This window comes from Taurulus bubalis (assembly GCF_910589615.1).
Source record: "Taurulus bubalis genome assembly, chromosome: 15".
NCBI lineage: Eukaryota > Metazoa > Chordata > Actinopteri > Perciformes > Cottidae > Taurulus > Taurulus bubalis.
Genome location: NC_136603.1, coordinates 1633756 through 1650342, shown reverse-complemented (window position 1 = coordinate 1650342; position 16587 = coordinate 1633756). Strand labels below are relative to the sequence as shown.

The following is a 16587-nucleotide window of genomic DNA, read 5'->3' as shown; positions in this document are numbered from 1 at the left end:
AGACAATAAAATAAAGAAACATCAGGCAGCTACTGCGACAGGCAGCCGCTGGCACGGCGCCATCTTGCATACAAGATCTCACATACATGGTGAGTACGGACTGAAGGAGGAGGAGCCTGAAAGTGAGTCCCGGTTAAAGGAGGCGGAGCCTGATGGTGAGTATGGGTTAAAGGAGGCGGAGCCTGATGGTGAGTACAGACTGAAAGAGGAGGAGCCTGAAAGTGAGTCCCGGTTAAAGGAGGCGGAGCCTGATGGTGAGTATGGGTTAAAGGAGGCGGAGCCTGATGGTGAGTATGGGTTAAAGGAGGCGGAGCCTGATGGTAAGTATGGGTTAAAGGAGGCGGAGTCTGTAGTGGAGTCTGGCCTGAAGTAGGCGGAGCCTGAAGGTAAGTCACGGTTAAAGGAGGCGGAGCCTGAAGGTGAGCGCGAAGTCAGCTAATCGGAGAAAAGAGTGACCAGCTGGAAGATGTTCCCGTCGAGTGTTCCAGAGATTTCAAAGGACGGACAATCCGAGGAAAAGAAACATTTATTATTTTAACAAACTGAAGAGAGGATGAAGTTTAGAGTGCTGACGCCTCACCTGCTCCAGTTCTCTGACTTTATTAGAAAGTTTTGACAGAACTGGCTTCACTATCTTAAAAATAGCACCAAGTCGATCCAGAGTGCGTGTGCTCTCGTGCACGTTACACACACACACACACACACACACACACACACACACACTCACCTGGTTGTAGAGGGCACAGATGTGCAGGGCAGAGTTCCCTGAGGCGTTCTGGGCGCTCATGTCCGCTCCGTAGAACAGAAGATGCTCCAGGTGCTGAACGTGGCCATGACGGCAAGCCTGCACACACACACACACACACACACACACACACACACACGCAGCTGCAGTGATGGGCCTTCATCACTAGATGTCAGTGTAATGCAAAGGAGCTGATGTAACCTCAGTTTGAACCCAGAGGAGAGAGGTGAGAGGAGAGAGGAGAGGAGAGAGAGGAGAGAGAGGAGAGAGGAGAGAGGAGAGGAGAGAGGAGAGAGGAGAGAGGAGAGAGGAGAGAGGAGAGGAGAGAGGAGAGGAGAGAGGAGAGAGGAGAGCAGAGAGAGAAGAGGGGAGAGGAGAGAGGTGAGAGGAGAGAGGAGAGGAGAGAGGAGAGGAGAGAGGAGAGAGGAGAGAGGAGAGGAGAGAGAGAAGAGGGGAGAGGAGGGATGAGAGAGGAGAGAGGAGAGGAGAGGAGAGAGAGGAGAGAGGAGAGGAGAGAGGAGAGGAGAGAGGAGAGAGGAGAGGAGAGAGAGGAGAGAGAGGAGAGAGAGGAGAGAGAGGAGAGAGGAGAGGAGAGGAGAGAGGAGCGAGGAGAGAGGAGAGAGAGGAGAGAGAGAAGAGAGGAGTGTGTGAGTGTATATACGTGTGTCTGTGTGCATGTGTGTGTGTGTGTGTGTGTGTATATGTGTGTGTGTGTGTGCGTATGTGTGTGTGTGTATATGTGTGTGTGTGTATGTGTGTGTGTGTGTGTGTATATATGTGTGTGTGTGTGTGTGTGTGTGCATGTGTGCGTGTGTGTGTGTATATGTGTGTGTGTGTATGTGTGTGTGTGTGTGTGTGTGTGTGTGTGTGTATATATGTGTGTGTGTGTGTGTGTGTGTGTGTACCTGGTGGCCCTCGCTCCATCCGTTCTCGTCCCTGCAGTCCACCTCAGCCTCCTGCCTCAGCAGCAGCTCGCAGCAGACCGGGTCTCCTCCCACCAGAGCGCTGTGGTACAGGGGGGTCAGGCCCCGGCTGTCCTTGTAGTCCGGAGAGGCCCCCAGCTCCAGCAGCGTCTGAGGGGTGTGTGTGTTAATAATAATAATAATAATAATAATAATAATAATAATAATAATAATAATAACTAGAACATTTCGCAAGAAATCTCGATGGTGTGGCTACTACTGCCATAAGAAGTCACAATATATATATATAGATATAGATAGATAGATATATATACATAGAAGATATATATACATGTAGATATATATACATATATATATATATACATATATACATATGTATATAGATATAGATATATGTCTGTCATATATCTATATATATCTATATATATATATAGATATATATATATATATTACCGGTAGTAAGATGTGTTGTTGAGGTTATGGAGGAGTCATTTCTGAGAGCAGCTATTGCTTCATAGATACAGGTCACTGGATTCACCAAAGGTCTTCGGTTCACAAAAGCAGTGAAATATATGAATACAATGGTAGATCTAAATAAATGTCTAAAAGCAAATGTTTTATTATAGTTTTTTGAGTAGAAATGTTGTCTGTCGCACCTTTCACCAAAATGATAAAAATCTGACTGAGAAATGACTTCATTCTGCAGATAAAGCTTCATGGGGTGTGGCTGCGCATCGCCACACCGAATAATACCCTTTTGGTAAAACTTGCTAAAATCATTATAAACACAATGAGTAACTATATTGAATTTATTTTTGAAGGAGATCATCAAGCCAACAGTGATCGCTGAGAGTAACTTATAATCACAATATAAAGCATTATAATCATATTTTAACGCATTATAATCACATTACAAAGTATTCTAATCACATTCTAAAGCATTATGGTGAGGCGCCCGCTCACCGTGAGCGCCGCGTGGTTCTTGGAGCGAGCCGCCTTGTGGAGCGCCGTCATGCCGTCCTTGGCTCTGAAGTCCAGGTGAGCTCCTCCGCCCTTCAGCACCTTGATCAGCTCCTCCACGTCGTCCAGGTGAGCGGCGAACGTCAGCGGACTCTCTGGAGAGAGGAGAGTCAAAGACCAAGATATGTATTATGAATATGAAACTAAATAAATATGAACTAGGTTTTAACCAGAGTCACAAGCTCATGAACACACCGTGACTGAAACACTTGAATACTTGAGGATGCTGACGGTGGGACGCTCCGTCTGGTTTCTCCTGGTACAATGAACAATATCATTCTATCATAAGATGATAACTTAGCGTATTTAGGTATTTAAACAAAGGCAGGGGGAAAAGCAAAGGGACCGATTCTATCAGCGAACGCTAGAGGTCCTTTTTATTGTGTTTGTCTCATTTCATCAAGCTGAATTTCCAAACATGACATCATGAATGTCACAAATACCGATTCATTCAGAGGTTGTCACAAGACTTCTGCCAGAGGACGGAGGACCGAGACTCAGATTCAGGCTCCTGGGGCTCCTGGGGCTCCTGGGGCTCCTGGGGCTCCTCCTGCAGCTCAAAGGGCTCGTGGTTCATCGCTTGAAGACCAAATAACCGAATAAAGCGAGCGTGGACCACCGAGGCCTGGAGGCGGAGCTTAGCCGAGTAAGAGAGTGGAATTAAAACGGCGTGTTTTGGTCTCCGGCACACGCCGCTAACCGGGCCGACGAAAGCAGGTCAACAGTCTGTCGCCGTTAATGAGAGAAACAGATTAAGAGATAATTGGAAATGTCAACGAGGTCCTCAAAACACTCAGAGAGCTGACGTGTCCTGATTTCACGGCGTACCGGAGAGGTTGTTTTCTTTGCCTTTAGTGCACGAGAACTCACACTTACGTGTTCAACACTCGCAGGTCGGAGGTCACGCATGATGTGGTGAATTAGGATGTTTGTATATTGAGTGTTTTTTCAATTCACCGTTCTCTTCTGAGGGATAAAAACTGTTCGATGCAACCAAAAGGAAATGAGATGTTTTGTTGCACAGCAGCTTTCAGATGAAGCCAATTTCTCCCATTGCAGAAGTATGAGGGAGGGGAAAAAGATTAAAAGCTGTTTTTGCTGGTCGGCTGATTTGAATATGAGAGGCGCCTCTCCTCAGCAATAAGGCAATTATTCACCAATAACTCTCAAAGCCCGTTAAGATAACCTCATTCCTCTGCTTAATAATGCTTCTCTTCTCGGCTTTATTTGTCTCTGCAGACATTTTTATTTACACCTGACCCTCGACATATTCATTTAATGATCAGGAACAACGCTTAATATTCAGGTGAACCAGCGCTGATAACGAACGATGGAAATGAGCTTTTAATTACCGGCTGCTTGAGATGAAATCTTCACCAGTGATTGGACGATTTTTGCTGCTCGACCATTATGACCCCAATCGGCCTGATGGGGGTCATATAATAATTTTGAGAAGTCATAACTGATTTGTACAAAACTTGGTCGAAACTTACATCTTCTTTCACTCTAAATAAAACACTTTGAACCACTGAAGTCCGCACATGAGATTTCCTCCCATTTGGGTTTCAGTACACAACTTTATTTATACGCTCATTATTGGACCAGGCAACCAAGCGTTGCTCAGGACATGAACACACGTGACTCCACAACTGATCGCCCAATCATTAGACACTGGCAAGAAATGTCCACAATAGTACCTGAAACCAACCCTGAACATTTCATTTGAAAATTGTCCTCTAGGGGAGCTAAACGTACCCCTAAAATAAATTAGCTTTATGGTCTGTCTGACTCTGAATGACCATAATGTACTAACTCATGCTGTATTGAAGAAGACTTGGAACTAGAGATTGAGACATAAACTCATGTTTACAATGTTTACTGAGGGAATACATCAAGAGAAGTAGAGTCATTTATATAGACTTCTATACAACCAGAGGAGTCGCCCCCTGGTGGTCAGGAGAGAGAATGCAGCTTCAACACATGAAGCATATACTTCTATACAACCAGGGGAGTCGCCCCCTGGTGGCCAGGAGAGAGAATGCAGCTTCAACACATGACGCATATACTTCTATACAACCAGAGGAGTCGCCCCCTGCTAGTCAGGAGAGAGAATGCAGCTTCAACACATGAAGCATATACTTCTATACAACCAGAGGAGTCGCCCCCTGGTGGTCAGGAGAGAGAATGCAGCTTCAACACATGAAGCATATACTTCTATACAACCAGGGGAGTCGCCCCCTGGTGGCCAGGAGAGAGAATGCAGCTTCAACACATGAAGCATATACTTCTATACAACCAGAGGAGTCGCCCCCTGCTAGTCAGGAGAGAGAATGCAGCTTCAACACATGAAGCATATACTTCTATACAACCAGGGGAGTCGCCCCCTGGTGGTCAGGAGAGAGAATGCAGCTTCAACACATGAAGCATCCACTGTTGTGCTGGAGGTCTAAAATGAACAAACAGAACCCAGAGAGCAGCGAAGGCTTTTGTTTGAGTCTCTTCCAGGAGTCAACATGCGAGTTGTGTACCTGGTATCTCCTGAGAGGAATGTGTGTGTTCAGTCACTCTGCTGCATCCTGAGTAAATAGAGTTACTGTAGACGCAGACGTGGCTCTATGATTCTACACACAACCACTCCGTGAAGACAAACTGAGCAGGTGTCCCATGCAACAACCAGAATAATAGAGTCCTCCTCCACATGAAGGCAGGAAGTAACTCATCATCTGCACACATGAACATCCACTCACTGGAATTAATTAGGTGAGGAGCTCGTGGTTAACATCAGATCATGATTGCCAGTCATGCAGGAACACATGCGTCTCACTCAATTATAATTACCTGATTGAGATAGACCCATAATTAGATGGGAGAGGGACCTGGGAATACATCTGGAATGGAGAACTTTGGGTTTTATATTCTCGACACAGACTGAGACAAATTAACTTTCTCCATGAACTCCGTATAAATTGCACACATATCTTTAGAGAAAATGACTTATTGGTTGATGAATAAGAGCAAACATTTGACAGGACTAAGTGGGGAATCTCCCAGCGTCTCTTTGTAATCTTGTATCGGGAGGTGATGGACACCTGGTGCTGTTGTGTTTAGTTCCATCTTTTTTTTGTCACCGTTGTTTATGTGATTTTAAAGTGTGAGTTGTTTGTTGACTTGTTGTTTATCATTGCATGGCTGTTCATGAGCTGAGTGACCCTGTATGATTGGCAGACTTTGCATTTCTAGTCGATCTTACTCATCATCTCAACAAACTGACCAAGAGCCTGCAAGGCAAAGAGCAGGTACCACAACCTCACGCACACATGAAAGCATGCTGTGTGAAGCTGCGTCTCTTTGAGACACGACTACGTAACGTCCATGTTGCTCACTTCCCCACGCTGTCTGACATCAGAGCAGCTTTTCCAGAGGTCAACCTTTCTGCTAAAATGAGAAATATGTGTCTGTCATCACATCTCATGACTGAACTCAGTCAGCGCTTCCAAGGTTTTTATTTATCAAGCTGCTCTCGACTTTATTTGTTATAGTACATACTTTTACTTACATACATGAAACGTATTCTCTGCATTTGACCCATCCTCAGTATAATAAGGAGCAGTGGGCAGCCTCTAGTGAAGCGCCACTTCTTCTGAATCTGATGATGCAGAAGAAGTGCAGAGAGTCTGAACTAGACCTGATGGAGATGCAGTGTGATGGTTCTCTGAAGAACCAGCTTCAGCTTCTCTCCCTACCAGACTTCCACCGAGGCTTGAAAAGGCCAAGTTTCCTCTGATGACGCTACGCTAAATAAATAAGTCTTTTCGGCTCAACATACACATTTCCTCTGTTAACTCTGAACAAAAGCCGACTGAGAACCAAAATGACCGATATACATATATATATATATATATATATATATATATATGATACAATTGACCTCATTTGATTCATTTTGCGATATACCTCACTTCTAGTGAGCGGCCCAGACTTTCGTATATTTTTCTGTTTGTGGCCATCAGTGAAAACACTTTGGACACCCCTGGTCTAAACACTGATTGGTTGTTTACAAAGTCACGTGACCAGAGATCAGAGACTAGAGAAACATCCATGATGTCATGATCATGACATCTGTTGCTTCTGTCCATCCAGGAGAGGGATCCTCCTCTGTTGCTCTCCCTCAGGTTTCTTCCCTGTTTTCCCTGTGAAAGGGTTTTTACTATCTTTATTTGGGGAGTTTTTCCTGATCCGATGTGAGGTCCCGGGACAGGATGTTATGTTACAGACTGTAAAGCCCTCCGAGGCAAACTTGTATTTGTGATGTTGGGCTATATAAAATAAACTGAATTGAATTGAATCACATGTTCTACTGGATACTGCAGGATAACCCGTCATTAATCAGCGGTTCTGCTGGTCCGTTAGCAGACGTCCTCACATTGAATTACACTCCTCTGAATGCTCTGGGGCTCGTATGAGCGTCTTCAGTCCTTGTGTGTCGAGGTGTTTGCGTGCAGACTGGCTTACCACCGGTGTCACCGTCATGGTAGTTGGGATCGAAGCCCCTCTCCAACAACTTCAGCACTTTGTCCACCTGGTTGTGCTGGATGAGGTCCATGAACTTCCTCAGATTGCCCTGAGAAGAGAACGAGCAGCGTTACAGTGGAAAGGCAGGACGAGCGGCGGTGGGCGAGAGAGAGAAAACAGCCGGTTGCAGAGCGGCAAACCGACTGAAATAGAAGTGGAGAGAGAGAGAGGGAGGCGGAGAGGGTCAAACACAACTGAGGCTGAAGAGCGCAAGCGTTTAGGACGACAGAGTGAAACTGAGGGAGGAATATAAGGAGGAATTTACAATAAAAAGCCAGTGAAAGCAGGACGCAGAAGGGGAGATGACAGGATTCAGACTGTGGCCGTTGTGGCTTCTCCTCTCTGCTCGGCTCCCGTCTGCTTTCTTTCCAGGCCGCGTGATAAAAAAAGATAAGAGAGCAGCTCCCTGAAGGAGAGCAGGAGAACATGAGGAGTGGAGCGCGAGATTGCAGAGGAGGAAAAAAAAGACAATGGATAGAAATAAAAAGAATAGGCAGAAGAATAAGTGAGGAGGAGTAGAAAGGGGGATGTCCTCGTCACGTCGCCTCGACCCAGATATCTGGTGTTTCAGCAAATACCCAGGAGCAGATATTCACTCCTCCATATACAGATAAACTGGACTCATTCAGGGATGTTTTTGTTTGTTTATCGGCGTACCTGGCGTACAACATTTAGGTTTGATATCAGCCAGGATGAGTCACTGCCAGTTCAATATCTGGAAATGTCAAGGGTTCAAGTACAAGGTCCTGTGTGTGTGTGTGTGTGTGTGTGTGTGTGTGTGTGTGTGTGTGTCTGTCTGTCTGCCTGTCTGTCTCTCCCTCTTTGCTGAAGCAGGTTGTGAGGCTGGCGACTGATTGGCTCCCTCAGTATGAGCTTCATCCAACCGCAGAGCACCAGGCTGCACGGAGAACCGGTTCCAGCTCCAAAAAAAAAAGACGCGTCGGGCCAAGAAATGAGATTCGACGCTAGGATTTAAATGTTTATTATAGAAAGAGACACATTTTCTGGCGAATGACTTTAGCGTAATTGAGTGTTATCATCTCCACATGTATTACATGTTTATTGTTTCCCTTCTCCTTCCTTCCCTCTCCTTCAGAACCAGAGCAGCTGTCAGACGGCTCCCCAGTGAGCCGGTAGCGGAGAGCTGCCAGAGACATTACGCTTTGGCCGCTCTGCAGCATCACGGCCCAGAGGAGCCTCACGCGACCACGAGAGCCTCAAACGCTGCAGTTTACTGGAGAGATTCTCTTTCACTTCATGTGTGAGAAACAGGAGGCAGAGCCAGGGAGCGGCCCGGCTGTCGGGACTGGCAGGAAACAGAGGCTCCTTCTGAGCAGCATGCAGGCTTTCAGATCATCAGAGAGACGGGAAACACTCGAGAATGAGCCCACACGGCCGGCTTGGGGAGGTAAGGTAAGGGGAGGTAAGGGAAAGGCAAGTTAAGGTAAGGTAGGATAAGCTAAGGTAAGCTAATGTAACGTAATGTAAGCTAAGGTAAGGTAAGCTAGCGTAGCGTAATGTAAGCTAAGGTAAGCTAAGGTAAGGTGAGGAAACGGAAGGTAAGGTAAACTAACGTAGCGTAATGTAAGCTAAGGTAAGGTAAGCTAAGGTAAGGTGAGGAAACGGAAGGTAAGGTAAACTAACGTAGCGTAATGTAAGCTAAGGTAAGGTAAGCTAAGGTAAGGTGAGGAAACGGAAGGTAAGGTAAACTAACGTAGCGTAATGTAAGCTAAGGTAAGGTAAGCTAAGGTAAGGTGAGGAAACGGAAGGTAAGGTAAACTAACGTAGCGTAAAGTAAGCTAAGGTAAGGTAAGCTAAGGTAAGGTGAGGAAACGGAAGGTAAGGTAAACTAACGTAGCGTAATGTAAGCTAAGGTAAGGTAAGTTATTTAACTCTCCAGTTTGCCTTTCCCGCTATTTTAAAAACAGAGCGCCACCTGACCGATGACACTCAGGATTAATTCCGCCGCCGCTCTGAAAGCCCTTATTTGCTGTTTTGCTCTCATAGGAAGGAAATCCTTTGCTGGACAGCAAACAAATCATTTTTTAATAGATTTGCTTTCCTCTGTGGCCTTCTCCCATATCCATTCCATTTAACCGCAGAATCACCTTGATGATTGTACACACAGGACATGATGGATGCTGTATGTTTGAGTTGGAATAAACGTGTTGATTTTGCTTGATTTGCATCACCGGCTTCTGCTGAAAGACAAACATGGCTGACATCTGAACGTATTATTCATTATATTATTATCGGGCGAGTTTTCCCTTCTGAGCGGCATAACTCTCACCTTGGTGTGGAGTTTGGCGATCTGCTTCTCGTCCACGTTGGGCTGCCGGTAGACTCGGCTCTTGTAGCGGAACTGTGGAGTGAAACAAACTATATTAAACTCGGTTCTGGGAACCGATGACCTTTTCCTTCTGAGTCGTGAGTTATCTACTTTACGGGCGGAGGGAGTATGATTTACTTTAATTATTCATCATGGTCCCTTTAGAAAACAATCCAAGGCTGCAGTTAAAGCAGCTGGACCTGGGTCTGTCTGGGCTCTGCTGGATCTGGGTCTGAGGAAGGTTCTAGTGAACCTGCATGATGTCATCTGGTTTCACCAGAATCTGACCCGGTGGCTCCGATGAGGAGCTTTAAGAAGAACTTTCTAGAACCAGACCATCTTCTCTCTGGTGGTCTGGTTACTGATGGAGGTCTATAGAGGACCAGGACTACACTGAGGTCTAAAGAGGACCAGGACTACACTGAGGTCTATAGAGGACCAGGACTAGACTGAGGTCTATAGAGGACCAGGACTACACTGAGGTCTATAGAGGACCAGGACTACACTGAGGTCTATAGAGGACCAGGACTAAACTGAGGTCTATAGAGGACCAGGACTAGACTGAGGTCTATAGAGGACCAGGACTAGACTGAGGTCTATAGAGGACCAGGACTACACTGAGGTCTATAGAGGACCAGGACTAGACTGAGGTCTATAGAGGACCAGGACTACACTGAGGTCTATAGAGGACCAGGACTAGACTGAGGTCTATAGAGGACCAGGACTTCACTGAGGTCTATAGAGGACCAGGACTACATGAGGACTATAGAGGACCAGGACTAGACTGAGGACTATAGAGGACCAGGACTACACTGAGGACTATAGAGGACCAGGACTACACTGAGGTCTATAGAGGACCAGGACTAGACTGAGGTCTATAGAGGACCAGGACTAGACTGAGGTCTATAGAGGACCAGGACTAGACTGAGGTCTATAGAGGACCAGGCCTACACAGAGGTCTATAGAGGACCAGGACTAGACTGAGGTCTATAGAGGACCAGGACTACACTGAGGTCTATAGAGGACCAGGACTACACTGAGGTCTATAGAGGACCAGGACTAGACTGAGGTCTATAGAGGACCAGGACTTCACTGAGGTCTATAGAGGACCAGGACTACATGAGGACTATAGAGGACCAGGACTAGACTGAGGACTATAGAGGACCAGGACTACACTGAGGTCTATAGAGGACCAGGACTAGACTGAGGTCTATAGAGGACCAGGCCTACACAGAGGTCTATAGAGGACCAGGACTAGACTGAGGTCTATAGAGGACCAGGACTACACTGAGGTCTAGAGAGGACCAGGACTAGACTGAGGTCTAGAGAGGATCAGGACTATATTGAGACTAGTTCAGGATCAGATAAAGGTTCCTCACAGTAACGTTAAGGGAATGTTTTCACTGAAAAATGAACTTAATTTATATCAGAATATATTTTGATGAACTGATTTAATGATGAAAATGTAACCTTCATGATGATGTTTGGCTCAGTCCTCGAGTACGGTAAAATAATATATTTTGGGGATTTTAAATTTTGCTGCCTCCTAATTATGTTGATGAAGCAACCACCATTAAATGGTATTAAATCAGACGCATCAGAATACATTCAGGGCCAACAGTGTACCTCCAGAGACGGGACGCCCTTGCTGATTGGCTGAGGGTACTCTCGGAAGATGCGTTCCTCGTCCAGGAACTTCCCGTCCCTCCCATCGCTGGCCGGCTGGAAGAGCCCGTAGTTGAGAACGTCTTTCAGGCTCTGGTTCAGCGTGCACAAGATCCGCTGCTTGGCGACCCAGACCGTCGCATCTGGGTTGAACCGCATGCACTTCTGGTTTGGTGAGGAGAGGAAGGGGGAAGACAGTTAAATACTTTTTAAACAGTGGTGAGTGGAGTGTGTTCTGATTCATCAACACTACTGAAATATTCTCAAGAAACCAACGTGAGACACTCGTGAACTGGAGTTCCAACTGTTGATAGACGGATGCAAATCGGAGACAACGACTGCAGCCCAATCTAAAAGGTTCAGTCAAGTCCAAATCGGTGCTTTAATAACACAAATCCTCCACACAAACCACGCCGGGCTTTGCATTGTGTTATTGTGACTGCGTTCGCAGAGGATGTAATTGACACGACCCTCTTTTGCCTCCTGGCCTTTTGCCATAAAAACAAAACACACACAATACCGGGTTTCCGGCCCGGTCCGAATCAGAGGGGGATTACGGGCGCGGAGCCGTGGCATTCTGGAAGTGTCTGTGAGTGTTTACGGTTGGATGTGCTGCTCAGCCGGCGATAGCAGCCCTGCGTCTGTGATAAAGGCTGAAGGGATGAGCAGTCTGTGAACTCTGCCTACCCATAATCCTCTCGCCTGGCGAGCAGTGGGCGGGGCGCAGGAGACGAGGGGAAGGAAAAGATGAAGGGTTGAAGGTATACAGAAACAGATGTCTGGCATCTGGCTGGGCTGTGTGGGCCGACATGCCCGTCTTCCCTTCTGCTGGTTGGGTTCAGTGGCACCTTTCCATCAGCTCCCATTATTTCTCCTCGACATGAAGTTAAAACAATATGGAGGAAGTCTCTTGTTGCACCATGGTAAAGGTCACAATGTAACAAAATAAAAGTATATGTGCCACGACTAGTGACAAAATAAGAGCTGAATAGTATAATCAGTCTGCTGTGGATTGATTACTGTCATCTTCAATGCAGTTCATACACATCCTGACCAATGCATTTCATGACTTCTCCATGACTTTAAACCAAATGTCCATTACAAACATTTAGTGAAGTCTGGGTGTAAACAGTAAAAAGTGAGTAAATGTAGTATTTAAACTAACAATGAGAATACAAAGCATACAGTAAACCTTAAATGACACAAATGAATGAGACAATAGTTTGATTAAAAGAATAAACATTTATATAGATGCCTGTATGTATGCCTGCTTATATTTTGAGTCTTTCTTTTAAAAGCATATTCATTATTTCAAACTCAGCGTAAATGAACGACATGAACACATGAATATAACACATTTACATGACTTTTACTAAACTTTTGGGATTCAATTTTTTTCAAGGACTTTTCCAGGCCTGGAAATAACCATTTTCAAACTACATGACTTTTCCAGGTTTTCCATGACCGTAAGAACCCTGTCAATGGTGAAACTCGTCAACTCTAAGATTAGATTAGACTAACCGTCATTAGACCCACACAACAACAACAAGTATAAAACAGTCAAATAAATAAGTAATCAAACCAAAAAGGTCAAATAAAGAAGTAAATCGTAAACCTAACACAACTGAAGTAAGATATCGTTGGACTAAATGGTTGAGTTCACATTATACCACATTATATATATAAAAATAATGACTTGCGATGGAGGTGGAGAGAAAACGTTGCTAACAGACTTGCTCTCTCTGCTATCTGAGAGAGACGCCTCGCTGTAGGACTTATGTTCTGTAGCCAGTGGAGCATCAAAGCATGGTGGAGTTAGCAAGCTAACGAGCGGACAGCCGGCTACTTAGCTAGCTGTCTACTTGGCTAGCTGGCTAATTCACCGGTTACAGAAAATGACCAGAACAAAGTTGCCGCATGAATGAATGTGTTTCCCTACACTGTGTCTGCCATCATGATCTTTGAATGATTAGCAGAGCGTCTCCACGCTGCATGAAACGAGAGGGAAGAGGATGAAATAAAGTGATGAAAAAAGCAAGATTGTGTCAGAAGCAAAGACAAATAAAAGCATAAAACCATCACCACTTCCTACTTCTATCTTTCTTCTGTGATTCGAGTGACGTGGAGACAACGTATAGGCCACATGATAGTACAGTATAGTACATGCAAATCAAGGTATTGAGAGCAAAACTGTTTTTAAATTAACATCATGTATAACATGAGGCAATGGGGCATAAGTTGTGATTTCTGAGCGTCTCTGTGTACCGTGAAGTTCATCATCATCAGAGCTGCACATGGAGGCTCATCACATGAACGTTGAATTATTCAACTGAGTTGGATTCCCGAGTGGACCGAGTGACTCAATCATGTGATCGAGTGGCACCACGAGGCGCTCGCTCGCTGATGGACGTGAAATCAGGAGCATTAGTGCAGACATGTGAGAGAGCTTCGTGCACAGAAGGCTGGAGTCACAAACCAGCGAGCTAATTACATCAAAAGGTCGCGAGTCCACCTCTGGGTTGACTCTGTACCTTGAGGATCCGACTCCGCTGGACCACACACTGCTGTCACCGTGCTTATGCAAAGAGCTCTGAAGCGGCTGCATGGAGCTGTATGCTACATTCCATGTGTTCATCGCAGTGGAACTTTACTACACGAATGAAAGGCTTTGCGGGGTAAAAGGACATGAAATGCATTGCTGCAGGAATGAGTTCTGACACCAGGACATGAGTCTGCATCGCTTTATCTGAATAAAAGTGTTTTTGGTGAGATGTCTGAAATCAGATCTGTGTTTAACATATAGGCCTGAATATAGCATATGACATATAGGTTTGAAATCACGAACATGAACTTCGTACTTTACACTTCAAACATCATAAAAGTGGCGTTCATATGGGAAGAAATGTTTGTTTGCCACGGAGAATATTTTCTGTAATAATCCCAAAATTCAAAGTTAGCATCACACAAGCCAGGGTGATGCTAACTTCCTGGTTGTCCTACAAAAATACGTCATCCCTGCAGCACTTTATGTAAACTTAAAAATGAGACGAACCTTTATAGCCTAAAATCATAAAAGAGGTGTTAATTTGTGGAGAAACGTTTGTTTTTCCAGCAGAACGAAGAATATTTTTCTGCAATTATCCAAAATTCATTGGATTTTTTGTTAAAGGAACCAGTGTGACGCAAACCTCCTGTTCTAAAGGAGGGGAACCCAGGAGAGCGGTGTGGTGGCGAGGTACAGCTCTGCCATGCAGCCGATGCATACTTCCTGCTCCATCCCCCTTTCTTCTTGTGTTCTGCCCCCGGTCTGGATGAGGAAAGACTTGGAGCTCCCGGTACCGTAACGTCCACCCGGCCTGGAGCTCCCAGAGGACTCGCACTTCAAACAAAGAGCCTGGGATGGATCTCCTGTACGGACCCCGGCAGCAGCTGCTCATCCACACGGGGCTCCCCGCTGGGCTTTGATGATAAACCTTCACATCCGAACCGTCTCCGGGAACGACAGCGGAGCCACTACCCGGCGCACGTGCTGCACGATCAATGGGATGTGGTTATGATCTCCCCACGGCAGGCACTCCAGAGCTTTTCACATGTTTCTTTCTGCTATACTGTGCATGTGGCACACCTGGGGCTGCATGTGGAGCAGCAGTGGGAGGCTGATGAATGCATGAAACATTCATCGCTTCTGCTGTTGTTCAAACACATTAATGCTCCACTGTCAAAGCTGTGTTGTTTTGCACCAACACGCCGTCATCGTCAGCGTAAAGGATGTAAAGCCGGGTTCAGTGCTTCAAGTCCAGAGACATATTTCACTGCGTCCCCGTCTTTTATGGTCCAGTATGAACCACGTCCCGCCTACACAATGACCCTGTGTCCACACCGCAGTTATTTACAATCACACTACAGTCATATTAACACAAACTCCCTGACGGCGCTCCAGTCCATACATCATATACGTCAACGGCCCACGTGCCGCCCACTCAACATCCACATCCACCGCTTGTTACCGAGGGGAAAGGACGCCACGCGCATGTTGCTCAGAGCGCAAGTCAAAGACTTGGGTTTGGAAGATTTCTGTTTAAAAAAAACAACCTGATTGTATGTTTAAAACCTTATAAAAACCACCTGTGTTTCATACCCATACTAAAACGGGCTTTTCTCCTCAACCACAAGGGCTATTTGAACAATTTAAAGTGCTATTATCCAATTTTGTTTGGCTTTGGTTGTGTAGTTGTGTGTTTGGAGCATGTATACATGGATTGATTTAATCTGCAATATGGCATCACTTTATTGTTCAATATATACTTACCACACAAAACCCTGAGCCTCCTTATAAATATCTTTACGATTTAATTGCCAATAGAAGTTGAATTGGTGTGTGAATGGGGCCTTCATCTTTAGCTCTTTAAATCTTTATTGCATCTTTTCTGCCAGATCACGTGCACATTGTTCACATCAATCCAGCTGCATGTCTCTCTTTGATCCAATGAAAAGTCTTTTAGACTAATAGGAAGTACTGTTGTGTCCATGTGGGGCAGAAATAAGAGCCTTGAGAGAGATGTCGGTGGCTGTGAAGACCTTTACCATCTGGGAAAAGCTTGTTTACGCTCACATGACCCTTTCCCCTGCACATTTTCTAATACATACCTGTTGGTTTAATGCATGCTGACCCTGAAACGCACAGAGGTCCCTGTGTGAGTGCATCTCTGATGCACCACTGACACCGAGCTCGGCTCCAGTTTACTGCCAACCCAGCTTCCAGAAGAAGCTCTCAGACAGTGAACGAGGTGTCGAACACACCACCAACAGTCCTGCCAGTGGATCCGAGAAGACGTCTGGGTAATCAATAGCCACACGTCGACACGGGAAAACTAATCTAGCTCACATTTCACTCCCTCACCGTCTGCTGCAGGTCCGGGACGAGGACGCGGACGACCAGCGAGTTGACGTGGACGTCGTCCATGTGGCCGGGCGGCGGCTCGGCGGTGGCCCTTATGCTCTCGTAGATGGTCTCCTCGCGGGAGCTGTCGGAGGCGCAGTCGTCGGAGTAGTCGGAGAAGCTCTGGGCCATCTCATCCTCGCTGGAGGTGGGGCTCCGGGGCATAGCCAGCAGGCCCGGCGGATTCAGCTGGGGACAGACAGACGGGGACAGGAAGTCATCCCCTTGGACAATACCACGCTTACGCCCAGAGACGCCGATGTACAGTCTCTCTTCCATTCTGTCTCCACAAAGGTTTTACTAAACAACTCCAGGAGGTTAAACAACTGCATCTGCAGAGGTCCTCCACCTGACTGCAGGCTATTAATCTGAAGTGTCAACATGATTTATGGAT

General features: G+C 45.9%; 1 protein-coding gene across 1 annotated transcript in view; it reads right to left on the bottom strand.

Moving 5' to 3' along the window:
* LOC306748218 (SH3 and multiple ankyrin repeat domains protein 2-like) overlaps nt 1-16364 on the bottom strand; it is a gene marked incomplete at its 3' end in the record, with an annotated part of 110041 nt that extends 93677 nt beyond the window's left edge. The window contains exons 1-7 of the mRNA XM_079231358.1: nt 16155-16364; nt 11216-11419; nt 9551-9622; nt 7201-7309; nt 2632-2783; nt 1651-1818; nt 728-844 (exon numbers count right to left, since the gene is read on the bottom strand). Coding sequence (XP_079087484.1) covers nt 728-844; nt 1651-1818; nt 2632-2783; nt 7201-7309; nt 9551-9622; nt 11216-11419; nt 16155-16358 — 1026 coding nt within the window. The 5' untranslated portion in view covers nt 16359-16364. The remainder of the gene's footprint in view (nt 1-727; nt 845-1650; nt 1819-2631; nt 2784-7200; nt 7310-9550; nt 9623-11215; nt 11420-16154) is intronic.
* Nucleotides 16365-16587: the final 223 nt, after the last annotated feature.